This window comes from Petaurus breviceps, unplaced genomic scaffold (assembly GCF_028583685.1).
Source record: "Petaurus breviceps papuanus isolate PSGF00001 unplaced genomic scaffold, PetGlider_PUasm1.0 229, whole genome shotgun sequence".
Taxonomy (NCBI): Eukaryota; Metazoa; Chordata; class Mammalia; order Diprotodontia; family Petauridae; genus Petaurus; species Petaurus breviceps.
In genome coordinates, this window is record NW_027185903.1 from 38,155,279 (window position 1) to 38,183,042 (window position 27,764).

Sequence of the window (27,764 nt, forward strand, 5' to 3'; positions counted from 1 at the left end):
TTTGCTCTGTTTGGAATATAGACCTGGCAGTGGTAATACATAGTTTTACAGCCCTTTGGGCCTAGTTCCATTTGGTCTCCAGAATGGTTGGATCAGTTCACGACTCCACCAACAGTTTGGTAATGTACCTTTTTTCCTCTTCCCCTTCGGCATTTATTATTTCTAATAGGTGTGAGGTGGTACCTCAGAGTTGTTATAATTTACCTTCCTCTAATCACAAGTGATTTAAAGCATTTTTTCATGACTATAGATATCTTTGATTTCTTCTTCTGAAAACTGCCTGTTGATATCCTTTGACCATTTATCAGTTGAGGGATGGCTCTGATTTTTATAAATTTGACTCACTTCTAGTCAGTATAAACTTGAGAAATGAGGCCTTTATAAGAGAAACTTGCTGTAAAATTTTTTTATATTACTTCATTGTCTGTAGTACCTTGTAGCAAAAGGTAGCTTTCCCTGATTATCTCTTTTAATTAGGTTTGTTTTTGCTTTGTCTGATGAGACCATGACTGCTTTGCCTGCCTTTTTTTACTTCAGCTGAAGCAGATTAGATTCTGCTCCAGACCTTTTTATAAACTCTGTGTGTGTCCGTTTCAAGTGTGCCTCCTGTAAACCATATATTCTTGGATTCTGGTTTCTAATCCATTCTTCTATCTGCTTTCACCTTTTGGGTGAACTTATCCTATTTATTCACAGTTATGATTACTGTGTATTTTCTTCCCTCTCATTTTTCTCTCCCCCTCCCCCCACTCCAGATTCTATTTTGCTTTTAACCATTGCCTCCCTTGCTTTGTCCTCATTTTCATCATTCTACCTCCTCTCCCTCCTGTTATCCCTTTCCCCTCCTAGTTCCCTGTTGGGGAAGTTACATTTTATACACAACAGAATGACATTTTCTTCCCTCTTTGAACCAGTTCTTTTGAGAGTAAGGGTCAAGTATCTATCGCCTGCCATGCCTCCCCCTCCATTTTCCCCACCATTGTAAAAGCTTTTCCTTGCACACTTTTTTTTATGTGAGAAACTGTTCCCCATGTACCTCTCTCTTCCCCCAATGCATCCCTCTTTCTTGCTCCTTCATTTTTTTTTGGAGATTATTCCTACATAATTGACTCAAACCCATGCCCTCTGTCAATGTAAACTCTTTTTAATTGCTCTAATAACGATAAAGTTCTTAAAAGTTACATGTATCATTTTCCCATATAGAGGTTTAACTTTTTTTTTTTTTGCTTTTTGGAGTGGGTAAGGTAGGGCAATTGGGGTTAAGTGACTTGCCCAAGATCACACAGCTATTTTTGTGTTAAGTGTTTGAGGCTGGATTTGAACTCAGGTCCTCCTGACTCCAGGGCCAGTGCTCTATTCACTGTGCCACCTAGCCACCCCAGCAGTTTAACTTTATTGAGTCGCTTACGGTTATCCTTCACGTTTTTTCATTTTATGCTTCTCTTGAGTCTTGAGTTGGAATGTCAAATGATCTGTTTAAGCTTTGGTCTTTTTATCAGGAATGCTTGAAAGTCCTCTATTTCATTAAATACTCATTTTTCCCTTTGAAGGATTATACTCAGTTTTACTGGGTAGGTTATAATTCTAGCTCCACTGCTTTCTAGAATCTCATATTCCAAGCCCTCCGCTTCTTTATTGTGGAAGCCATTAAATCTTGTGTGATTCTGACTATGGCTCCATGATATTTGAATTATTTCTTTCTGGCTCTTTGACCTGAGAGCTCTGGAATTTAGCTATAATATTCCTGGTTTTCATTTTGGGATCTCTTTCAGAAGGTGATGGGTAGATTCTTTCAATTTCTATTTCACCTTTGGGTCTACAGGGCAGTTTTCCATGATAATTTCTTGAAATATACTATCAAGCCTCTTTCTTTGATCATGGCTTTCAGCATAATTCTTAAATTACCTCTCCTTGCTTTACTGTTAGGTCAATCATTAGTATCCATGGGCCCCCAACCTAGAATGAAAATTCTTGATTCCTCTCCCCTCCCACTGCCATCCAATCTGTTGCTAAATCTTATTCTACCTTAGAAACAACACACATACACACACATACACACATACATAAACACACAGCGTTGGGGTGGGGTAATATATCCTCCTTGGATATTGCCACCACCCTGGGGCAGGCCCTTGTCACCTCAGTAGACTTTTGGCTGGCCTCCCTCAGTCAAGCGTTGGCCTGTTCTGGTCACATTCTCTACTCGGCTATCACAGTGACCTTCCTTTTTTTTTTTAAAGGTAAACTTTCTAAAGCACCGGTCTGAGCATCTCATCCTCTATTCCGGAAGCTCTCCTGCCTCCCTTTAACCTCTAGGGTAAAAGAGAAAATCCCATTTGGCTTCAAGGCTACTTGGTCCTTACCTCTCAGTATTCTTAGGCCTTTCTGGACTCCACGCGCTTTGTGATCCAGCTAACACTGATCTTTGGCTGCTTGTCACACAGACATCTCGTCTCCTGACTCTGCTGCATTTTCCCTGGCTGTCCCCCATGCCTGGGATGCTCTCCATCTTGCCTTTATCCCTTGAGGGTAGATTCCTTTTCCTTTTCTTTGCATCCTCAGTGATTAGGGTGCTTCACAAATCCTTGACTTGAAGTAGAAGGATGCCTAGGGGAGGAATGATGCCCCACAACAACCTGTGAGGAGGGTGGCACAGATATCAGGATCCCTATTTGATAATGGAACTTGCATAAGATCTAGAAGGAGGGGTGGGGTGAGGGAGCAGAGGGAGTGAAAGGTTTTCTTTTTTTTCCTAAATTACTTTTCTCTCTCTTTATCTGTCATGTTCACTGTTATGAAATAACTTGGATAAAACTTGCTGGAGGGATGGTGTTGGGGTGGGGGTGCAGGCTGAGAATGACATGATAGCTGCTTTTTAGTATTTGAGGAGAGGTGACAGGCAAAGAGGGGTTAGATTTGTTCTGCCTTGCCAAAGGCTAGAAGCAATGATTGGGTATTGCAGAAACATACTTTTAGGCCTGATAGTATTAACTTTTCCATGTTTGGAACGGTCTGGCTGCTTTAGGAAGGGAGGTGGCTTGCCCTCATTCATGGTCTTCAAACAAAGGATAACCACTTGTCTTCCATATAGGGCAAACCTGGGTCAGGCTTCATAAAGTGTTTTTTTTTTCCTGTATTTTTTTTGTTTTTCTAGCAGACAATTTACATAAAATCCCCCTTTAATTTAATGTGACAACTTTCCATGATAAACTACTTAAAGAGCAGCTTTGGTCAAGAATTGAATGAAATAGCCAATCAAAAAAAATCACTGCTGATTTTTTAAAACCAATACATTCACCAGTTATGTTCAAAAAAACAAAAACAAAACATTGTGATAGTAATGGCAATTAAAGATTCCCCTGTATTGGCTTGGTTTTCAAATTGATTGTGTTAAAACCCAGAGCTTGTTAATCCCACCTGTGGGATGGACTTTTTGATGTGAAAAGAAAGTCCTGAACTGGGAGGAGCTGGTGACTTAGATTTGGAGAGACAAGGGAGGGGCGGAAGATCTTTTTGGAAGCAGCACCTCGTGGAGAGAGAGAGAGAGAGACTAAGAGAATTGCTGGTGGCCGCTTTGAATTGCCCTGGACTTTTGAGACCTGCCCCCTGAGCTGCCAAGGACTGAGGAGACATGGCTGTTTTGCTGGTACTTTGTCTGTCTGTTTTGATGTTCTTTTGCCAGATTTGTCCACTGGTGAAAGACAGTCCTTTTGTTGAAGAAGTCCTGGAACCTGGCTGTTCACTAAGAAGCCCTGAGGCTGTCCTGCAGACAGAGAGTGAATACTGTCCACTGGTGAAGGACAGTGCTGTTGTTGCAGGGGTCTGGAGACTGTCCTGCAGACAGAGTGAATACTGTCCACTGGTGAAGGACAGTGCTGTTGTTGCAGGGGTCTGGGAGCCTTTCTGTTGGTTCAGAAGCCCTGAAGAAGGATTTTCTTGTTGTATGTTTACAGAAATCCTGGGAGAGGGCTTTGCTAATGTGTTCAGGAGTTCTAGGACTGTTCTACAGACAGAGGATAAATTCATGAAGGGACTGGCAATGTATCTTGTGGCTTTGCTAAGCCTTGTCTCCCCAGGAACTAAGATTGCTGAGAACTTGCCTCATGTCAAGATGAAGAAAAGACCTCCATTTGGGTATTAAGTGCTGTGTTTAAACTTGATGTAACTCTGGGGTAGATTCAATTGTGATTCAGGGGTGGGGAATTTTTGACCTTATGTTTGGAAACTAATCTCCATTTGAGAAGAGGGGCTTTGTGGTGGACTTAATTAAGGTATAGCTTAGGGATGGAGAAGTATTTAGAACAGAGACTTTGTAATTGATTGAATGATTGGAAGGTCCTGGGGTGGGGTAGTCCTTGGAGATTATTTAATCACATTTAGTAAATGCTGTATTTGGAATGATGTCATGTTTTGATCTTCTCTGTTCTTGGTTGGTCACTGAATAAAATGGAGAGCACCTATGCTGGTATTCTGAACCTTGGGAAGTTGCCTTTCCTTGGCATTACATTACAAACATCTGCAAGGGATATTTTCTCAGTTTTGACTTGTGGTAGGGTCTTTCCTGTGTTCATGCAAATGCTAGAGCTGCATTCTGTCAAGTGTCTGTCATGATAAAGGAAATACAACTTCACATGATTCGTAGCCCCTGGATCGAAGACTCTAAAGTCTTGAAATCCCAAATTGTCATTGCTCCATCAATGCCAGTGGTACAAAATTTGTGGCAGCCTTGTTTGTCCACTTCATAAACAGACACTTGGGTGATACTGTTTGGGTGTAGTGTGTCTAGAGTGGTGTTGCGATCCTCAGTCATGGCTCTCTTGTCCATGTTGCGGAAGCGTTCCATGGCAGAAATGTTGCGCTGGATGCTCTGTTTTGGAATGTCTAATTTGGAGATGAAGGTCAAGGAGCCACAATCATCATAATTGAACAGCATTGGGCAGCAGTCATGGCCAGCAGCCACCACGCTATTCTCAGAGACAAAAGACACACTCAGGAGTGGGAGGAACTGTTTTCAGCTGTGAAACCATCATGTTTTTGGAGGCATCGGCAACTGATTAGGTACTATCATGGCTGACCCAAGCAAGGCGGTTTCCACTGGCAGAGAAACTAACTCCATGTACCCAACCACCACTTCCAGTACCACCAAACTCTGACATCAGTTGACCAAAAGGCATCTTGGTACCCTATGGAGTACTGGCTGGCTTTTCTCTGCATTTGAAATCACAAGATCCAGCAGCCAGCAAAACATTGTTGGGGTGCCAGTTCAAATTCAGGACAGTAGAATGAATTGGCTTTTTTATGTGTTTGATCACCCACCAGTCATTTTCAGACTCAAAGGAGCATACAGAAATTAGTCGAGCTCCACTACCTACAGCAAATTTATTCTCCAAAGGAGACCATTTCACAAAGGTGGCTGCACGGTTAATCCTCAGGATCACCAGGGTTGGTTTCCAGATGCCATCTTTCTGACTCCAGACATAGGCATTACGGTCTGCACCACAAGTTACAATTCAGTCACTCTTGGGAGCCCAGTCAATACCTGTAATGTGTCCATTATGTTCCTTCAGTTCATGGGCTTTCACCCACTGGTTCCCATTCTTCTTATAAATGTGGACTTCATGATTATTAGGGCTAAGGGCAATCTGAGTACAGTCTCTGTTCCAAGCATGGCAGGGGATTGGCTCTAGTCAAAATTGATGTAAGGACATTATTCTTAGTGTTTTCAAAAGGGAAAAAGCTGGGATGGGAAGGGTGCGGACAGGCCCCGGAGTGGAGGATTTGCAGACTCTGGTCAGTCGACGTGAATAAGCTCTCATAAAGTGTTTAGAAAAAGTAGTTTCTGACCTTGTCATTGCATAATTCTCCTCCCCCCCCCCCATATTCTGTGTCAAATACCCTAAGTTGTTTACAAAGCTTTCACAGGGATCAAAATATACACAAGGAAAGCCAGCCTGCTCAGCCTTAAAATTGTCTGCTCCACCACTGAGGGGATCTCCATTGCCTTAGTTGTTTTTTCTTTGGAAACATTCACATCTCCAATCACAATCACAAGGATCCATTCAGGGAAAACCAGGACAGAGGTCCAAGTTCTCCTTGCCTTAGAGTCTCCTTAGGTAGACTCGGCTTAGAGCGGTTTGAAGCTCTCATTATGGGAGTACAGTTTAGGAAGAACATTGGTAAATCGGTGCCTGGGGACCAGGATAGTGACAAAGACTAAATTTTCAGTCTGTAGCTTCAGAGTTTTGAGGGGTTGTCATGGCTCAAGTGAGAATAGATGTTTTTGACCCAAAGAACAGCACTGAGCATAACAGACTGATGAGAGAGTTTGTTGTGAGGAAAAGCTCCACAACTAAGTGCTGTGCAAATCTACCGAGTTGCCTTTATGAGGCCGTGATTTCTCCATTCCCAAAGGCCTTATGCTTGGAGAGGGAATTCCTGATCAAGCAAAGATTGTACTAGATGGCCCCTGAGGTAACTGTGTTTATGTGAACATTCAGTTGTCCGTATTGTGGAGTCATCTCATTACCATTGTTACCACCCTGGTTCAGTACCAGGATCACTAGGATCACTCCCTTACTCCAGACCTCTTGCAGACTGTCCCCCTTTCATCATTCATCATTGTTCTCATGCCATCCCCCTGCACCAAAGTCTTAAATCTGCTGCCCACTGGAGAAAAGGGAAGATCCTTGGCTTGGCATCCAAGACCTTGCAGTTTGACCTCAACTTACATTCCATCCATTAATAACCACCTACCACCTCTACTCCAGGTGGACTCTTCCTTATTGGCCTTTGACTAAATGGCTTTTCTGCCTCATTTTATGTTTTTGTGAAGTTACTTCTGATTGAATATGAATACTTTCTTCCTCATGTCACATCCAGGATCAGTATAAAATTGTTTAGTTTTTAAAGCCCTTCCTAACTTGAATCCTCCCCCTTCCAGTCTTCCATCTCCATTCCTTTTATGTCCCTACAGTCCAGTGACACTGATCCCCTTAGTGTTCCTTGCAGAAGTAACGCCCTCTCCCCATCCAACATTTTCCCTGGATGACCTTTATGTCTGTAATACTCTCCTTCCTCATCTCTACGTCCTGCTTTTTAGCAGCTCAGGTTCCACATTCTGTAAAAAAAAATTCAATATTAATGCATTTCCTTGAAAATTATCTCCAATTTATCTTCTAGTCATATTCTAACATGTTAGCATTTCCCCCCAATAGCCAGCTGAAAAGTTAGAGAAGAGCTCTACTTGGCTGATCACAGGAAGACTAAAAAGAGGAAAGTAATAGGTGCAAGAAGCATTCTGAAGGAAACAAAACCAACCCGGGTTTTATGATTGACTGGTAAAGGGGAGAGGAGTCACAGGTAACTCCAGGGTGTCAAATCTAGGGGACTGGAAAAAAAGCAGGTAACTATTAATAAACTAGGAAGTCTGGAAGTTGAGGGGGTTGTTAGTACGTAAGGGTGAAGAGTGAAGATTTTGGAATCTCTCACATAGTGATAATAATCAGGGCCAGGAGACTGAATCAGTTCAGTGAAGGAGAAAATGAATTGTCAGAAGCATTGAATTGAATTGGAAAAGTGAGACCTAGAGTCCAGGAAGCACACTATATTCATGGCAGCGATCAGAACAGGAATCTTAAGGGTGAGCTGTTCATGCCTTTAGGGAAGGATAAATCCAATGGAATACATCGTGGCAAGGAAAGATTTCCTCATACTTGGCATTCTTCCCTTTCTGTTTCTTTAAGTTGATTCTTTCTGACTCGAAGCAAACCTTTTTGAGACTCCTAAGTTTTCTGAAAAACAGTTGTTTCAGCAGACTGAATTTCAATAGAGCACATTTTAACTCTCAGTGGTGTTAGAAGGCTGAAGCTGCCAGTACCACAATAAATTGTAAAGACACTGAGGGAAAGGAACCTGAAAACTGGCTTGCCCCTAGATAGTGGTATCATTAATTCAGTGCTTTGTTTTTCCTTTTGTATGTAAAGTATACTTAGAGGGAAAAGGGACTTGGTAGCATCTGAATGACTTTGAACAAATCCTGCTTAACCTATTTTCTCATCTGTAAAATGAGGTTTGGTTTTAATGACTTGGGAGTCTCTTCCTTTCTAAATGTGATTCTGCAAACCTCTTTGATGGGCAATGTTTGGCGGGTTGGTGGCAGAGATCTTTTTCTTTATAACCCTTGCTTTTTCCAGCATTTTGCACTCCTCCCTGGAGGTGTGATGGCCTCCCTCATTTTGCTACCAGGGCTGTTCTGTTCGATGTGATTTTTGGACAGAATCCCAGTTACTTTACCACACCTTCTTCCTCTAGTACTTGTGCCAGCTTCCTGACCTTTGTGAATTGCCTTGTGTCCAGAAGCCTTTTTGCCACCATCTCAGATTGGGCTCCTCCCTTCTTTGTACAAACCTTTAAAACTCTGAATTAGTTGGAAAGTTTACCTCTATTCTGTGGAACAGTTCTGGAGCTCACCCTCTTACCCATTCTATTTCTGGTTCTTAGTCTTTAAGAATCTGAAAAAATGTTTTAGAAATAAGAACCACTAAACCTTAAACTTGGAAGGGATTTATCTTCCAGCATAATTCTATTCCAGCATAATCTCCTAGCAGAATTAAGACAGTAGATGAGCAACAAAATTATTTTTTTGGAGGAAAAACAAAATGACGATGCTTGGTGATACTCTTGTTTTTGTGGCATTTCTCGAAGTGTATCATTCGTGTCTCTGACTCTAGTGCTTAGTGTATAGTCCTCCTTCATCTGGGTTGACTTTGTCTCTTTGAAATGTGCTCTTACAGGAGGCTACAGAAAAACTTCCCAAGTCCAACTAGCTCAGAGGGACAATGTGGATGAATCAGAAAGAGCAATAAAAAGATCCAGAGTGGGGCGGCCAGGTAGCACAGCGAGTAAGAGCACCGGCTCCAGTGTTGAGAAGACCTGTAGATCGAATCCCGGGCTCAGACACTTAGCACCCACCCAGAAACACCTGGCCGTGTAACCTTGAGCAAGTTACTTAACCCTGATTGCTTAAAAAAAAAAATATCCAGAGTGAGCTCATCATATGATATGAACCAAGGACAGGGAGTTGGCTTGAGGCTAGTTCCTTGACTGCTTGGACTTAGCAAGAAGTTTATGTTCTGTTCTAATTCTGACAGGGAATAGCTGACTAAAATTACTGCTATGAGAAGGTAATACATTTTAGAAACCTATAGTGCATAGGACTTGGAACCAGGCTAGTCCCGTGCCCAGAAGGCAGAAGTAACTCAATCAATTAATGTATGGAATTTATAGGAGCACTGTCTTGGAGAATGACGAAGCCCCAGACCAAGGCTTTTCCCATTGTACCACATTGCCCTGTCACTAGACTGTTTAATAAAATAGGCAGAACATGTAAATATTAATAATAGTAAATAAGAATATAAATAATATATAAATACATAAATAATAGTAAATAATAAAGTAAATATTAATCTTACTGCACCAGAGACAAGCTTTTCTTAAGCTCTAAGTTATTTTAAAATAGTCCAAGAACTATCCTAACTCTCTTCAAAGCTTTGTTGCCTTGATTAGAAGATGTTAATAGTGAGAAGGATTCATTTGGATTCACTTCATTGGGTGAACTGATAGGGCATCAAGTTCACAGTTTAGGGAAGAAGCAGGAGGTAGTCTCCAGCTCCTAGGGCTGGCTCTCCTTTATTCCCAGAGAACATTGTTTCTGTTTTCTCTAGATTGGCTAGTAAGAGCCAAAAATCAACATAAAATAAGAATTGGGTTGGATAAATAAGTATGGATTGGAATCTTATCTTGTAACTTAAACCCCTTCTTAGGGATTTTGGTGGCAGTTTTTTAATCCCCCTATAAAGGTTACTTAGTTGTGTAGTGAATGGCAGTAGTATCTGTCCAGTATCTGTTAGTTATTAGTCTCCCTTCCACTCTACACCCAGGAATGTAGTGGTATTTTTAGGGGCTTGAAAACAACTGGACTTTCACACTGACTTGCTCTTGTGATGATCACCCACCAGGCCACCTTTTCACTCAATGTTTTAAATGGGTATATCAAGGGAAACCTTTCACTGCATGGTCACGTCTGTTTCTGTTCTCTTCATAGCTTTATCTCCAAGCCAGAATGAAGGCAGACTGGGCACGACTTGTGCGCCCCACACTTCAGTTTGCTTTCATCGCTTTATCTATCTACGTGGGGCTTTCTCGTGTTTCTGATTATAAGCATCACTGGAGTGATGTGCTGACTGGACTCATCCAGGGAGCTGTGGTTGCAATACTTGTTGTAAGTATATAAGCTCAGGTGTAGACCAGCCTTCCTAGAATAAAAGAAGATTAAGATTCTAGATAAAGTGAATTGAGTTAAGGGTAGAACTGGGACTCTAACCCCCTAATTTTTTTTTTTTATTTCCAGGTGAAGTATTCCATTCAGTTAAAAAAAATAAGCGCCTATATGTAACGCACTTAAGAAAATACAAATAAAGTTCCTTGTGAATTTGGTAGAGAAGCATTTGGAAGAATTCTTAAGCTGTTCTGCTTTAACATTTGATTAGACAAAAAACAGTTCCTCCACTCCCTACCTCCCAAATTAAGATCACTGGAGGTTGGAGGGTTATTTGATGGGTGGATTTCCAACCATAAAACAAACAAACACTTGGATATTGAGAAAGTTACCATATCATCTTCTTTAGCATTTTTTTTACCTTTTAAAAAAAAGTTTCAGTTATTTTTCTTCTTTAGTAAGGAGGACATTTTTTTCCTCAGGAAATGACATATTATCATCATCATAATACCAAACAGCCCTTGGAATGATAGGGAGCCTTGATAGTAAATAAAATGCTGCTGTAGGAATGAGAATACACCCCTTTACCATACTTAGCCCAAATACTAAGGCAGATTACTACAAAAGAGTTTGATGTGGAAAGAGGAATAAAAACACAAATCTGATCCCTTAAACTCAGTTTTCTTGGGGCGGCCAGGTAGCACAGCCAGTAAGAGCACCGGCCCCAGTGTTGGGATGACCTGGGGATTGAATCCCGGACTCAAATACTTAGCACCCACCCAGAAACACCTGGCCGTGTAACCTTGAGCAAGTTACTTAACCCCGATTGCTTAAAAAAAAAAAAACTCAGTTGTCCCATCACCTTCACACACACACCCCTACCCTACCCCAGGTTTATACTAGAGAAAATTTCAGTAAACAATATTTTAATCTACTTCTTAGGTTGTATTTGTATCAGATTTCTTCGAGGGAAAAAATTGTCCATTTAAGCAAAGAAAAGAGGAGGACTCACACACAACTTTGCACGAGACGCCAACAAATGGAAATCATTACGGAAGCAATCACCAAGCATAAGGAGCTAAAATTGCCTGCTTTCTAAAGGAAAATGATAACAGCAGAAGGAAAAGATAAAGATAATTTCCTCCTGGTGTAAAAAGCCTTTAAGGGACTGCTGCTGCTATACCTCTCAGACGCCCACTTTACCTGTGTATATAGTCACATTTAACACAATAATAGCTTTAAAATTCATTCAAAAGATTTCAAAAACCTTTCACTAAAATACTACCCACCTGTACATTTTTTTATTAAAATAATGTGGTAATGCTTTTATGTACAAATGTGTATGTCATATACTTTGCTAGAATGATGCTTGTTTTAAATACAATACAAATTAAAATGTTCATGATGAAGACTGTCTTGGAATAGGAGTTGTCCATTTGTTTGTAGAAATTCAGTGTTGAATGGGGACATGATGGCTGCCACCAGTAAGTGGTTGCTTTTACAGGTAAAGGCTTGCAGCAAACACAATATCTCTCTTGATTTTGGTGATTCCTATAATGAAGGAAAACAGACAAATTAGCAAGAATACATACAATGTCAGGATACTTAACGAACTGTTGGAGAAACTTGTTTCTGTCAACATACTTCTCAACTCAGTCCCAATTATTTGCATAGTTTGCATATTTTATTGACATTCCTTTGACACAACTGACTTTCAGTGTCAAAGTGACACAATGTTCCTCTGACACATTTGCTACTGGTTAAGCAAATGTGGAACTAGTGGAATTTTAAAAAAGTTGTTTTTAAAAATTTTAAAAATTTTAAAAAAGTTGTTTTTAAAGCATCAATACTAATTTTGATTTCATGGCTCTAAACACTGACACCAACTTGGCCTTCAGCAGGCAAACTCTTTCACAGGCCTGGCCTACTTAATCCACTTATCCAGATAAAAAGTACCAGAATGCATATATCAAAGCAAAAAAGCCCTCTAGAAAATCAACACATATAAACCAACACTTTTCAAAGACAGGAAGTTTGGCAGTTTAGGATAAGGTACAAACCTTCTGCAAATTTATTCTCCAGTTCAGTGTTTCCAATAGCTTTTGCAGCTTGACACATCTGCCGAAGCAATTCTTCCAGACGCCTCATACAACGGATTATGCTGCCTAGTCGAAAAGAAGAATAATTATTATCTAATTGCTTGGACCTGGAAAAATTTCCATCCTGGGGTAACATAGGCTGAAGAGGAACATTTGTGTTGGATTTTATATCCCACTGCCCTGGGAGTTTTGAGGCTAGCAATGGATTTGAATCTAAAGCATTTTCCCCCCACAAGAGTTAAGAAGCTTGCTTAAAAAAAGTTTACCCAGGGAAATATTTGGGCCTTAGCTTGAAACTTGGCTCTGGTGTGTGACCCTGGAAAGCTTGGTATACCTCATGGGATCAATAAATATAATGCTAGGAGCCTTAGTTCAAATCCCTTGTTTTACAGATGAAACCAGTCAAGAGAAGTAACACCTATATGGGGAAAACTGGGAATTAAAAGACTGATCTTATGACTCCAGATCCAGTTAATGGCTCTGTTCATTTACAGCAGATGAGAGGCAGAGAATTCTCTAAGATCTCTGCCAGTTCTAAATCCTCTAACATTACAACCCACCTCATGCAGGGCAAGAACTAGTATGTCAAGGCCAAGTGTACTATCTTAGCCTCCAGTGTCCTGTTTACTCTCCCCCACATCCCCACTGAAATTCTGGGGACACTAGTATCTTGTGCCAGAGGTGTGTGTTAAATATTACATTAGGTGCCAACTGTCTCAGTCCCAGATAACTGAAGGCCCACGGAGTTCTCAAAATGCAGATCACTTTAGGAATATCCATTACTTCCATTCTATTTTAAATAGCAACTATATTAACATAAAGAAATTACTCATTCAGGAAATCTTTAAAAAAGCAATCAAGCATTTTTTTTTTTTACCATTAACTGACTTAAAAATCTTTCCTCTTCTAACACAAAATAGTCTATCCTTGTGGATAAGAAAAAAAGTGAATTTTCCTCAAGTAATGTTTTAAAACATACAGACATGGCAGACAAATTAGTGAATCTATTGGGAAAGCACTGTTTGCTTGCCTGGATTATGATTTTTTTTTTTAAAATTAAGTTCGGCTAAAATAAAGACTAAATCATCTTATCCATTCTGTGTCTGACTCTTCATGACTCCATTTGGGTTTTCTTGGAAAAGATACTGGAGTAGTTTGCTATTCCTTTGTCCAGCTCACTTTACAGATGAAGAAACTGAGGCTAACAAAGTTAAATGGCTTGCCCAGGGTCAGAGGCTGAATTTGAACTCAGTTCTTCCTGACTTCAGGCCTGGCACTGTTATTTGCTGTACCACCTAGCTGCCCCTCTCCAAGCAGCTTGAGACACTGTCTCAAAATAGTAATGTGCTCGATCATTTCTACAAAGCTCTCTTCCCATCATTAGTTTTCTGATAAGATTGTCATCTCTCACAGTATCCCCAACATCTTGGTGCAGTTTTAAGCTATTAAGGATTTTGGGACAAGTCAACTTCCCCAGTCAAGGATTTTATAAAATTAAGAGTTAGTGGGGCTAATAATAGCCTTAACTTGTTGCTCCTTTCATCAGAGATACTTTACAGGAAAAAAATTATTTATGAGCAAACAGCGCTACTGTACCCAGTGTGAGAAGATTACTGAACCAAGAAGAATGGGGTTCTAAGTCCTGGCTCCGATAATCACAAAGTGTTTGTGCATTAAGCAAATCACTTCTCTCCAGGCCCCAGTTACAGGACTGCGGTGTAGTTCTAAGGTCCTAATTATCAGAGATGTAATCTTGCCTTGTCTTTTAGAGAAGCTATTTTCAAGTAGCCAGAAATTCTGGATTTTGTAGACTTAGGTCTCGTAAAGTAGAAACCTAACTTTTCCTCGTAGGTACCTTACTAGAGTTCTGGGTGAAACAATAAGTCTAGAAGAACAGAAAATAGAAATAGCAGCTTATAAGATAAAGATAAAAGATGTAAAAACTGGAAGGGGGAGGGGAAACCTATAATTTGGAAAAGAAACCATTTCCAAGAACATTCTTAAAGATGTTTTGCTTAACACGTTTATAAATAAAATCTTTTCTATTACTTGGTATATTGCTTTTCTAATCTAATAATTTTAATTTAGAATTAAATTCTAATTTAATTGCTTTTTCCCTTAACTTGTAAAACCATGAAATAGAAGTATGTAAATGCCAAATACCTATAGTAACAAGTCATAATTTTGCCACACTGGGTAAAATAATACAACTCTCAAACTCATGAGCAGAGATGTACTTTTTTCTCTCCAGTACTTTTAATAACAGAAGGAAAAATTCAGTGACTTTTCTACCTGTGGCCTTTTTAAAAGTCTTCCCTCTGCCCATCAGTGGAGGGCAATCAGATGTGAGGCAGGAAGAGACCTGTGTTCCTTAATTCAAGCAGTCCTTTGTAACAAATATTTAAAACATACAATTACTAAGTCTGTACTTACTATCTGAATAAACATTTTAAAATTTAATACACCACAGAACTTAATAAGCAAACTAAATTGTTAGGAATGCATTTTTATATTCTTTAGCTAAAAGTGTGATTTTATATTTGTAAAAAGTCTTTATGATGTAAAATATTGCATACACATTTAAAAATTCTCTCCAGTTTCAATTTTTTCTCCTGTTATCAAACTGGAAATATTTTTGTCTCTAGACAAACTATCTCCTGATACAGGTAAGGGACCATTTCTGTGTGTTCCAATTGTGACAAAGTAGGTGGCACGGATCTGCCAGCCAGTGTGCAGGCCCAATCAACTGGATGACCGAGTCAGCACAAGTGTGATGATTCTATGAATGTTGCTCTTTATATTCATGTGGCCACTGAAGACACCATGAGGCCAACTCTGACCTTATCTAAGTAGTGCTTTCAGTGGATGCCCAAAGGCACCAGGGAACATGACATCAGTCTATAATAAGTTTCCCAAGGGGGGAAAAAACCCCACAAAACATATGTTTACTTGCATGTTCCATATAGTGTGGAAAGGGCTTGTGTTTTTGTCCTTATACATAAACTAAAACCATATATGTTTCAAACTCTTCATGGTTCTGACAGCCTGCTGGCAATTTTATAAAAAAAAAAAAGTACACCAAATGACAGCAAAGGGAACAAGACTGCCATTCTGAGTCATAACTTTCTTTCAGCTATTTGACATGCTTGACACCAATCTTCTATTTTGGCACAGAACTGCCTGAGTTAGAAATTTAGAGAGATAAACATCAAATTAAAACAAAAAATAAACATTCTGGAATCAGTGACTGCAGAAGTATCAGGAACATATGGAAGTGTATCTGTATAATTCCTGGACACAAACAACAGCTAACTTCTAAATTCACTGTCAGATAAGGGTTAATCTCGTCTTCCTCCTTTAGTCTTTTAGATGAAGAATAACCTGCCCAAGATTAGACAGTTAGTGGCAGAGCTGCCCCTGCCTGTCACTGTAAAAATAATGTTTCTTATTTAACCTTCAAACACAGCTAAGAAGCCAACTATTGGTGTTATATTTGAAGTCAAACACAGAATAGCTTTGTTCCTCTCAGAAATGCACATATTTTTTAAAGCTACATAAAAGAAAACTAGCTGATATTTAGAGAGATGGTTGCTGGAGACTAGAATGAGTACATTGTAACTAAAGCTATTTGCAATGAGAGGTTAAAATTAATGTGCAAATTTTTCCTCTTTTCTTACTGCAAACAGTAAGGGAACTCATTATTCCTCTAATCCAGCCTTCTTTTAGAGATGAGGAGACAAAAGCCAAAAGAGAACCTAATGTAACATTAATAATATTATCATTACTTCAAGTGGCCAGTATAATTTCATCCAACTCCTGATTCCTTTGGTTTTATTTTGGGCAATATATCTTCTGAAGTAGCTTACTCTAACTAGTAGAGTCTATGGATAAAGTGTTGGAGCTAGATGAAGAAAGATCTGAGTTCTAACCCAGATTTAGACAAAGTCCTGGACAAGTCACTTAATCTGTTTGCTTCAGTTTCCTCACCTGTAAAGTAGAGACAATAGTAGTATAGTAGTACCACCTCCAAGGGTTGTTGTGAGGATAAAATGAAATAATGCTTGTAAAGTCTTTTATAAGCCTTAAGGTATTATATAAATTATTACTATTATTTTCATTATTATCATGATACAGCCTGTAGCATAATACTGAGCTACACAGATAGGTAAAATGACTATAAATAGCCAACACAAGCTCTGGTCATCATTTATCTTCCACTGTCCTACAGTGAGGTGGCAGAGTGGATAGAGTGCTGGGTCTGGAAGTCAGGAAGACTCAACTTCTTGAGTTCAAATCTGGCCTCAGACACTTACTAGCTGTGTGACCATGAGCAAGTCCCTTAACCCTGTTTGTCTTGGTTTCCTCACCTGTAAAATGAGGTTTGCCAAGAAAATCCCAAATGGGGTCACAAAAAGTTGGACATGGGGGGCGGCTAGGTGGCGCAGTGAATAGGGTACTAGCCCTGGAGTCAGGAGGACCTGAGTTTAAATCTGGCCTCAGACACTTACACACACACACACACACACACACACACACACACACACACACACACAAACTAGACTGTGACCTTGTGCAAGTCACTTAACCCCAACTGCCCTGCCTTACCCCCTCCAAAAAAAAAAAGTTGGACACAACTGAAATGACTAACAACAAAAGTCCTACAGAAACATGTAAATTTACTCTAGTTTCACAATGGAATGTGAAAGGAAACCGCTGATCACAACATATGCTAAGACTTATTCCATGACACTGTCTCTCTTCAGCAGAGGAAAAATAGACAGGAAAAGAAAGAGGACCCAGAAAGGGGTAGTAAGCTCCAACTTCTTTGGGCTATTAGTAAAATGAATGAGGTTGTTTAATTTAACATTCCTAAATTGAAAATGCTCAATTGATTTTCTTTCAACAATTTAATTGCTATTATGTAAAAGCTTCTATGCCAAAGGAATTATGTAATGGCTTGTAATGCAAATTCTTTCTCTTCATGGCAATGGGCTGATTGCCAAAAGTCATTTTAACCACTGTGGCAAGAACTGACCTAAACCATTTCTTGTACCAACCCTGTATTTCCAACAAGTGTCACTGTGCCAGGGCCTATATCTAAGACCCAGACAGACCCCTTACCTATTTCCCAAACATAGTTTAACCTATTTATAACATATAACTGGGGAATATACTCAGTCTCACAATATCTTAGTACTTTGACCAACAGAACAATTTATGAGAAAAAAACTGTATCTGCAAGAACAAATCACAGTTAAAACCATATGGAATGAATTATTAAGATAAAACTTAGCCCAAAATAACTGAACTAAGCAAATCTTCAGAGCACAGCCACTCTGCATTCTGGCAAAAACTGAACTCAATTTTGGAAAGCCCAACTTTGTTGCAGAGTCTCAGATTACAGGAGAATAATTAGGAAAATGAAGCCACAAGGCACCCAGAGAGCTCACACATGAGCTACATTCTCATACCAGTTGTAGTTGTTGCAGACAAATTCTTGTCATCAAATTATACTGTACATGCACAAACACAAAACTATCCATAGAGAAGGATGGTGTGTGCGAGTGTTTGTGCTCATGGGGAGTGTCAAAAGGGGGGATTGATGAGAATTTGTTTAATGAAAACTTGTTTGAACAAGATTTTCATTCCTAGTCCCTCCCTACCAACTTTTTGGGTTGAAAGTTAATATCCAGAGGATCCCTTCCTAAGATCTCAAAGTCCTTCCTTCACAGATGAAGCCTTGCCATGTTAAGTCCTTGAATATGCTACCACCCACTGACATTAAATATATAAATGGCTGGCAGAATCAGAATTACCCAAATCCAAAAGGCTTACTGTTGAAAGTGCTCTTCCTGTTGCAAATCCTGAGATTACATTTATAACTGAGTAAGAAAAAACAATTCTCAGGTAAAAATCTTCCTCCCACACCATTTTTTTGGTTATTTTGTTGCCTCTTAATCCTTTGTATCCTTCAAAAGAAACTACTGTAAAGGGTAGGTTCTAGCTAGAATTAAGGTAAGAAGTAAAGCTTAAAACCTGAATGACAGCATGCAATTTTCTATTAGTAAGCATCAACTTCTAATTTCACCATTTCCCAAGCAAACACTTCAACGTGTGCTTGAATTTAAATCTAGAAAAAGTATCAAATGCTAATAAGAAAGACTTTATTTTGGAGCACAGGGCTCATTAAGAACTATCAGTAGCAAAAATTTCTTAAAGACAAAAGTCATTCTCAAAAGATTCACAAAGGACAGTCATGGGTTTTTTGTGTTAAGATTAGGTTCAATTGTATAGTTAAAACAAAACCAAAACAACATCATGTTCTCAAATGTAAAAAGCCAATACATATGGAGATCCAATTTAACACCGAATTATTTCTGTTAGGGATGCAGGTAAAGATTAATGCTGTCCTCTAAATCTTAAGACAATAAAAATAATTCTGGTCACTGAGGCCTGTTGGTACCCATAAGGAGCTGCCAGGTAGGCACAGGATCAGAGACTAGGAAGAAGGGCTCCTAGCTCAAATGGAGAGCCAAAAGGGATCTTCATGAAACAGCATACAAAGCCCTGGGCCATCTTTTATTTTATTTCAGGAAAAGAAATTCCTGTATAACAGCCAAAGAAATAAATGGCTCCTAGGCTTTTTAAAACCCCTGGGAGGCAGAAGCATACAGAAAGAGAAAGAAGCTCTCCAAGATGTCTTTGCAAAGAGCACCCCAGACTGCACTGTCTCCATGTCTCAAAGGAGGTTATTAATGATTCTTGTTTTAGCAAAAGAGAAAAGGCAACAGCTTTTGCTCAGCACACAATAGAGACCAAGAGACCCCAAAGCAAACCCTCTCCCCGAAAGGCCTTGGTCCCCACCAGCATTCTAACAAACAATTCTATTTAAGTTTAGTTTCATGAAATTAAAAACAAAACTGAGGTGTATGTTTAATATGTAGTTCTCTCTGAAAGCATTTCTAAAACACATGGCCTTCATTAGCACAAGACAGTGTTAACTCTCACAGGCTTTAGGTTTGCAAAATATTTTTAAGGATTTAAAGTGCTAAGTACAGAGACTGTTGAGGCTACTATTTTTATTTTTTAAAGACCCAAGGGCTTTTTAAAAAAATTAAATAAGGGAATAGTAACTGTGAAAGCCCAATAATCAAAAATTTCGAACTCTGAAATTTTGTTTCTATAAAAATTAGGGACACAATGTTAGGGCTTCATTACGTGCTGCTATTAAAGATCTTTCCCCCCTATCAAGAACTGTTCAATACTGAGCCTATAAAAATCATTACAATTCAAAGACTGAAGAAAAGAACAAAGAATAGTAATTATACAGGACACACCTTTTCAGCTGATGACATAATAGGGAAAATGCCCAATCAGGAGAAAAAAAAAGTTTCTTTTAAAAAATGTTCCAGGGGTGGCTAACGAGGTGGCTCAGTGAATGCTAGTCCTGGAGTCAGGAGGACCCGAGTTCAAATGTGACCTCAGACACTTAACATTTACTAGACATGTGACCTTGGGCAAGGTACTTAACCCCAATTGCCCTGCCTTCCCCCTCCAAAAAAAAAAGTTCCATTTGGTTCCAAACTTAAAAAACATTGAAAAAAACTACTTTCATATAGAAAATAGATAGAAACAAGATTATAATTGCGGTTTTTTTATAATTTGATTTGCAAAGTGCTTTTTGTTATTTCAACTAATTCCTGGGAGATGTTATTATCATTGCAATTTTACAGATGAAACAAGGCAGATAGTACATGAAATGGCGAATCATTATTATGTACAGGTAATTCAAAAAAGTATACAATAAATTCAATGTTACTTTCAAAGATGTCTTAATTGTGAGGAAAAAATATTTAAGGAAAAAAAGGAAAATTAAATAATAAACATACAAACTCACAAGTCTTCTGCTTATTTAGAAAACTGAATGCTTAATTACTATGAGTTTAAGGAGAAGAAATATCTAAAAGAATGGCACAAAAATAGGTAATATCAAGAAACAGGGTAGATTGAATAAGCTTAGTTTATATAACTGTAGCCTGAAATCTGCCTCTACAAACAGAAAATAAACTTACATAATTTAAATTGCTGAAGTGACGGAAGTTAAATTTAAGTTGAAATAATCCTAAGGAGCTGAGAAAGAAAGGCAGAATAACCTTCAGGAATGCTGGCAGACAGTACTGAAAAGGTCAGCCCATAGGTGGAGTCTTGTACTTGGGCAGCATCCCAAACTGTCTTTAGTTTTAAATAGCACAGAGTTCATGTTAAGACACACATTCTATTTCTATTTATCTAAATAGAAATTTCTATTTAGTACAAAATTTCAAATAAAATCCATAAAGTCAAGAGTGTTCTGTTCATGTGTCTAGGCAGGTAATCATATAAAATCAGATCATTTTCTAAGTAGAAGTGAATTATGAGACCCGTGTCAACAGCAAAACCAACAGGCTTTTCCTTGGGGTCTAGGTGCTTTAGTCCTATCATTTATCTCCACAATGTCAACACAAGAAAGTAAAAGAAAGTCCTTTTAGCCTGCCTAATAAAAATATGAAAACTGAGGCCCAAAGATAAACTGTTTATATTGTTAGTAAATGGTCTTTAACAATGTTCAGTGGAAACAATGTACTTAACACTGAAAATGGGCAGAGAGGGCAATGACTGGGATTGAAGGCTCAAGAAGGCTCTAAAAACATGACATATGATGCAAATACTTTAACATTAAGAAACTATTTGCATATATGTATCATCTTCCTTCCCAGAAATAAGCTCCACAACAACAAAGGACATTTACATAGTGCTCTAAAGTTCACAAAGCACTTTACATACGTGATCTCATTTGAGTATAATAATTTTATAAGGTAGTAATTTTTATTAAATTTCAGACATGGGATTTCATAGTTGGGGCCTCCCTGGTGACAAAACAACGTTCCAAAGCAGATTAGTAGACATTCTGCAATTTAAAAATTTTAGAAAGTAGCCTGAAACATTGAGAAGTTAAATAAATTGCTCAGTATGTGCTAGAAGCTGAGGCCCCACTCCCTGTCCAACTGCTTCTCTGTGAGGCAAGTAATACAGGAATTTTTACCCCCAATTTACATGAGGAAACTGAGGCATAGGGAGGTTAAACAATTTGCCTATGGAATCAGCATGGCAGAATCAAAAGAACTTTGGATTTGGGGGATGATTTTACATCATAGGCCAGCTGCTTACCGTGGGACTGGCACAGGCAAGGTGCTTGGCCTTGATGGGACTGAGTCTAAGCCTCCCAGTCATAGCACCAGAGTCGGAGACGTGACTGAGGCTTGGCTTCTCCTGACTCTGAAAACATAGAGCCACCCATTTCTCCAAGGCAGCAAAGACCAGCTGTCCATCCTCAGTCCCTGCTGGGCCTGGCACAGAGCCTTACAGAAAAGGGCCGTGTGTTAGCAAACTCTTATACATGAAGACTTATACATATGTATGTAGCTATAACATTCATGTAGAAACTGCCAGAATGTGTGATTCTCCTCTGTTTAAGCTATCTGGCCTCTAAATAAATTGTAAGAGTTCAGAAGTCATATTTTAAGTCTAGTCTGGTGGACAATAAAAAAGTGTGTAAAGAGCATTTCAGATCCTCTGGAAGATTCTGAGATTAGATCAGAACAGGAAACTTTCCTTTGAGGCCAAAGATGAATAGACTGTTGCTTATACTGTGCTTTCAAGTCAAAAAATACTCAAGTGCCTCCTATGTGCCAGGCACTAGCATAGTGAAATAGGTATAATTCTTTCCCTAGAGCGCCAATCTGAAATCAGTCTGTAATTGTGAATAATGTCAGCACAAGTCACATTCTTACACCCATATTTCCCCCTATGCCAGGGATGTGGAACTGTGAATTCCTCAGTGTAGAGGAAAAATCCCTCCACCTCTTGAGTTGTTTCAGTTACATCTGACTCTCTGGGATCCCAATTGGGGTTTTCTTGGCAGCGACTGGTTTGCCATTTCCTTCTCCAGCTCATTGTACAGATAAGGAAACTGAGGCAAACAGGGTTAAGTGACTTGTACAGAGTCACACAGCTAGTAAGTGTTTGAGGCTGGATTTGAAACTGGGAAGACTTCAGGCCTAGTGTTACATCCACTGTGCCACCTAGTTGTCCCATCCTATGCCTTCCACTGAGCCATGCAGGCAACTGGCCTTTTCTTAGAGAGGTGGTGGGATCACTGGGAAGTTAAGAGAGCTGTCCAGATGAGTCAGAGGCACGACTTGAACCTAGGTTGTCTTCCTGACTTTAAGGCAGGCCTGGCACTATGCCATACTGATTCTTCATGCTGAATAGCAAGTGGGGCATAAAGTGATTCCCACAGTGGAGTTTTGAAATGCAGTATAAAAATAAAGGACCAGTGTGATAAAGATAATTCATTTTCTGAAGGTTACTATTAAAGCAAATATCTTACAAAATTCATGGAAACATAAGGCCCATGCTCCGAAGTCCTGCTTGTCCTACTTGAACACACTATGAAAAGGAGCAAATTTAGTTCTCTGAAGCAAGAATCAGATCTCTGAATCATATACTCAGAGCTAGAAGTGACCTCCCAGGGCATCTAATCAAACTGCCTCATTTCCCACATGAGGAAATTGTGGCCCAGTTTCACAAGCTCATACACATAGTACAATGGTAGGCATGTGATTTGAACCAAGGTTCTGACTCCAAATCCTGCGATTTACTCTATCTTTATCATTACTTTATCATGACACTTCATGAATCTAAGAATAATGGAGACCTAATGATAAGCTTACAACAGCAACAATAGTAAATATATGTGTACAAGACACATTTTCTCAAAATGCTCACTAAAATGAAGATGAGCAAGTCCCTTAAAAGTCTTTACAGGACATAAGATTTATAATCATAAATTGCTGTATAGCCATTTAAAAATTTATAAAGATTATGTTTCTAATTAACATCATTTTTCTTTAAACATCATCTTGGTTTTATTCTTACTTTATTAAAATTTATCCTTATTTATTTTCTCCATCTAAGATCTTTTTCAGTTTCTCAATTATTTTTTCTTGCTGGTTCATCAGTCTTTTGATTTCTTCCTGATTAATTTTATTTCAGTAGAATAAGAGACCATTCATCAGTTTGTTAATGTAAAGGCCATACAAAGTAACTTGTTGATGAAGCATTATGTGAAACAAATAAATTGTAACTAGAAAATATTCATAACACTTTGAGTTATTTTCCTAATGGAAGAACCTGATAAATGACATTTTCTATCTCTACCAAAGAACAAAAACATGTAAATAAAATATTCGTGGGGATCGTTTCTCTTAATAGATGACTAGGACATTGTCATGGGATAATAAGGAATTTATTATGTTCTTCAAATAAATACTTTTGAACTTTAAGAATTTGTCATTCTGTCAGTATGGTTATCCCTTTCCTCACCTGAAATGTTAAGCCCACTATAGTGTAATGGATGACCTTGAAAAGAATAGGCATCACTAAAAAACTTCTGTCAAACTGGTGAAAAGTTTCTCTGAATTTAGTAGGACTGATCTTTGACAAAAATACCGCACTTCACCCATATTTGAACAAGCCTTTCTAGCACTGCACCTACTACCTTGGCCTCTGAGAATGTAGGGTAAATCTTTGAAAAATAAATGCATTATTTAATAAACATGTATACATATGTCTATACCTCCACAAACTTACATGCACATGCTTCTCTAGAGCCTTATGTATAGTGCTCTTCACATTCTGCGATCTTTAACTAAATGTTACCAAATCAAGTACAAAAAAGTACTTTGGCTAGAATATCTTTTAGTAACCAATCAGAAAGATAGGCAAAAAAATCCCTTTACATATTTTACTTTTTAAAAAAATTTACAAAAATGAACAATTCCTATTTCCTTACTTTACAAAATAACTATATTTAATATTTTCATTAAATTTCTAAAAAACCAAAACAAAACCCTAGTTTTAAAATACATGAACAATTTAATGATCTGGATAGCTAATCCTTTAGACAGATAATACATACCAACTATATCTTCACAAAAGGCTCAAAAGTTACCCTAAAGAACAATGAAAAAATTTATCCATTCTTACGTTATGACTCAGTTATGCAAATTTGACTTTTTAGTGTTCAAAAGGATTATAAGCAATCTTCCTTCTTTCCTTCCATAGTTCAGGTCTAGCTATCATTTTATCTCTTTAATTGAGAAAAGTAACAAACTATACCCATTATTTTCTAATCAATATTTTAAATGCAATAAGGCCATTTATCACATTAAACATTCTTTGAATAGGTTCTTAATTAGAAACCAAATGTGAAAAATCATATTTCTGAAAAGTAAGACATTTCAATTAGTCGCACAAAGACTCAGAAGCTATGACACCACAGACCAAATTATGAAGTCTACTTTCAAAAATTCTGTTTTCATATTAAACATTCTCCATAGACAACAAAATATTCATGATAACACTTTGTGTGGTAGTAAAAAAGTGGGGGAAAACAACACAGTTTTTATCAATTTACAGAATGGTTGGGCAAACTAGTGTAAGCATGTGAAAGAATATTACTGTACTCCTGTAAGTAATTATTTTTATTTAGAATTCAGTGAATGAGGGGAAGTCTTGTCTAAATCAATGCAAAGCAAAACAAGGAGAACAAAGAGAACAAAATACACAACGTCTCTAGTAATAAATAATAAAATAAGAAGGCAACTGAACTATGATTAAATGCAACCAATACTGAACCCAAAGGTAATCTGACTATAGATGCAGAAACATAATTGTGTGACTAACATACATACTGTATTAATCAGTTTTCCTTAACTAGTATTCTTTGTTAAAAGGGAAGAGATTACAGGGAAATAATTGTCATATAAAAACATTAATAAATGTTTAAAATAATAGATCTTTACATTACAAAACTAGACAGATATATAATAAATGCTAATATATTATAAAAAATTATTAAAATGTTATATTATGATGAATTTTCTTTAGCTTAAGAATAAATATTCACCATTCCACCAAGGAGAGACTAAAGGGTGAGAGAAACTTAAGAGTCTGTTAATTTTGTCAAATTTAAATCCTTAAAAACAAAATGCTAACATACCTTCAAAGACATCAGTCATTTTGCAGATGTGGGCAAATGTACATCCAGTTGCCCAGGTATACACTACATCCATTAAGTTTGACTTGAATGTGTTTAGATACGTCTCTTCGTCAATTTCTAATTTGGCCTCTGCTGAAACTTTTGCAATCCTTTTAGCACATTCCTTGAAAGAAAAGAATAACATTAAAAAATTAATTTCTACAGAGTCAAGATGGCGGAGTAGAAACAGGGGCTCCGGGTTCAACCTCCCCCAATTCATGTAAAAGGGGACTCTGAACAAACTTTGGAGCTACAGAACCCACAAAATGACACAGAGAAGTTAACTTCCCGCTGAGGACAGCCCGGCAGGCCGGCAGCAAGGGGCCAGCGCAGTGCTCTGGGACCTGAGCCCAGGCCTGAGTGAGCCTGAGGTTTTAGCCCCAGGGCGGGCCTGACCAACCATATGCTGGAGGGACTTCAGATCGCCAGCAGCTCTGGTGGTTTCCAGAACTATCAACACATAGATGCAAAGGACAAAGTGAGAGGTCAGTGCACTGTGGACTTTGGGACCCAGTAGCTGGGAGTGTGTCAGCCTCTTCCACCAGGGTGAGAAGCCGCTGAGGAGCTGCGGCTGTGCAGCTGTCCCGAAGTGGCAGCTTCAGCTCCTGGCCTGCAGAGTATAGGGGGACCAAGCAACCAGTCTGAGGGGTAATCGCTCTTGCTTTAACCTGCTTGGATCTGGACTGTGGTCTAGGGTGGAGGTCCTGGGGTCTGTGACCAGCTTGCCAGAACATGTGGAGGCTTCAGAGAGGGCACCCAACTAATCCCTTCAGCAGCTGAGACAACCCCAGTGTTAGGGACGAAGCTCCCCTGTCTGGTAGCAGAGTCCCACTGTGGCAAAACGCCCAAAAATCAAGTAATTGAGTGGCAACATGAGTAAACGAGGGAAACAAAGCAAACAGAGGAATCCAACATTAGACTCCTATTTTGGGGACAAAAAGGAACAAAGCATGGAAGAGGAGGAACACAGTGAAGTCAGAACTACTGCACCAAAAGCCTCAAAGAAAAATATGAACTGGTTACAGGCCATAGAGGACCTTAAGAAGAATTTTGAAAAGCAAATAAGAGAAGTGGAGGAAAAACTGGGAAGAGAAATGAGAACGATGCAAGAAAATTATGAAATGAGAGTCAATAGCCTGACTGAGGAAAATCACACCTTAAAAAATAGGCTAACTTAAATGGCAAAAGACGCTCAAAAAGGCAATGAGAAGAATGCTTTAAAAAGCCGAATTTGCCAGATGGAAAAAGAATCTCAAAAGCTCACTGAGGAGAATCATTGCTTCAGAATTAGATTGGAGCAAATGGAAGCTAGTGACTTTATGAGAAATCAAGATGCTGTTAAACAGATCCAAACAAATGAAAGAATAGAAGGCAATGTGAAATGTCTCACTGGAAAAACCACTGACCTGGAAAATAGATGCAGGAGAGATATTTAAAAATTATTGGACTACCTGAAAGCTATGATCAAAGAAAGAACCTACAAATCATCCTCCAAGAAATTCTCAAGGAAACTTGAAAGAATCCACCGATCACCTCCTGAAAAAGATCCCAAAAAGAAACTCCTAGGAATATTATAGCCAGGTTCCAGAATTCCCAGATCAAGGAGATAATATTACGAGCAGCCAGGAAGAAACACAATCAGGATAACACAGGATCTGGCAGCTTCTACACTGAGGGATTGAAGGGCTTGGAATATGATATTCTGGAGGTCAAAGGAGCTGGGATTCAAACCAAGAGTCACCTACCCAGCAAAAACTGAGTATCATGTTTCAGGGGAAAATATGGTCATTCGGTGGAATAGAGGACTTTCAAGCACTCTTGATGAAAAAACCAGAGTTGAATAGAAAAGTTGACATTCAGATACAAGAAGCATGAGAAGGTAATCAGGGAAAAGAAATCATAAGGAACTTATCAAAATTGAACTATTTACATTCCTACATGGAAAAACGGTAACTGTAACTGATGAAACTTTTCTCAGTATGAAAATAGTTGAAAGGAGTAGAAATATATATATATGTCTATATAGGAGAGTACACGGGTGTATGAATACATATGTGAATGTGTGTATATATATTTACAAGTATACATAGAGGGCACAGGACCAATTTAATAGGAAGGGATGATACTTAAAATGTGAAATTAAGAGGTGAGAGGAATATAATGAGAGGAGATGGGGAGAGACAGAATGGGGTAAACTATCTCATACAGAAGAGGTAAGGGAAAAGGGTTACAATGGAGGGGAAGAATA

The 27,764-nt window shown here is 38.7% G+C and overlaps 2 protein-coding genes and 1 pseudogene across 6 annotated transcripts in view; 1 reads left to right on the top strand and 2 right to left on the bottom strand.

Annotated features, from left to right (window-relative positions):
• PLPP1 (phospholipid phosphatase 1) overlaps positions 1-11,692 on the top strand; it is a 131,536-nt gene extending 119,844 nt beyond the window's left edge. For 4 of the 5 annotated variants that reach the window (XM_069096513.1, XM_069096511.1, XM_069096512.1 and 1 more), the window contains 2 exons: positions 10,103-10,279; positions 11,219-11,692. In XM_069096513.1, the coding sequence (XP_068952614.1) occupies positions 10,103-10,279; positions 11,219-11,350 (309 nt within the window). In that variant the 3' untranslated portion in view covers positions 11,351-11,692. Of the gene's footprint in view, positions 1-10,102; positions 10,280-10,408; positions 11,151-11,218 lie in introns of those variants that run through there. The other variant, XM_069096510.1, reaches the window with a different exon arrangement.
• LOC138167530 (actin-related protein 2/3 complex subunit 1A pseudogene) lies at positions 4,628-5,852 on the bottom strand (annotated as a pseudogene).
• MTREX (Mtr4 exosome RNA helicase) overlaps positions 11,556-27,764 on the bottom strand; it is a 90,640-nt gene continuing 74,431 nt past the window's right edge. Inside the window, exons 25-27 of the mRNA XM_069096508.1 lie at positions 25,478-25,640; positions 12,337-12,441; positions 11,556-11,827 (exon numbers count right to left, since the gene is read on the bottom strand). Coding sequence (XP_068952609.1) covers positions 11,775-11,827; positions 12,337-12,441; positions 25,478-25,640 — 321 coding nt within the window. The 3' untranslated portion in view covers positions 11,556-11,774. The remainder of the gene's footprint in view (positions 11,828-12,336; positions 12,442-25,477; positions 25,641-27,764) is intronic.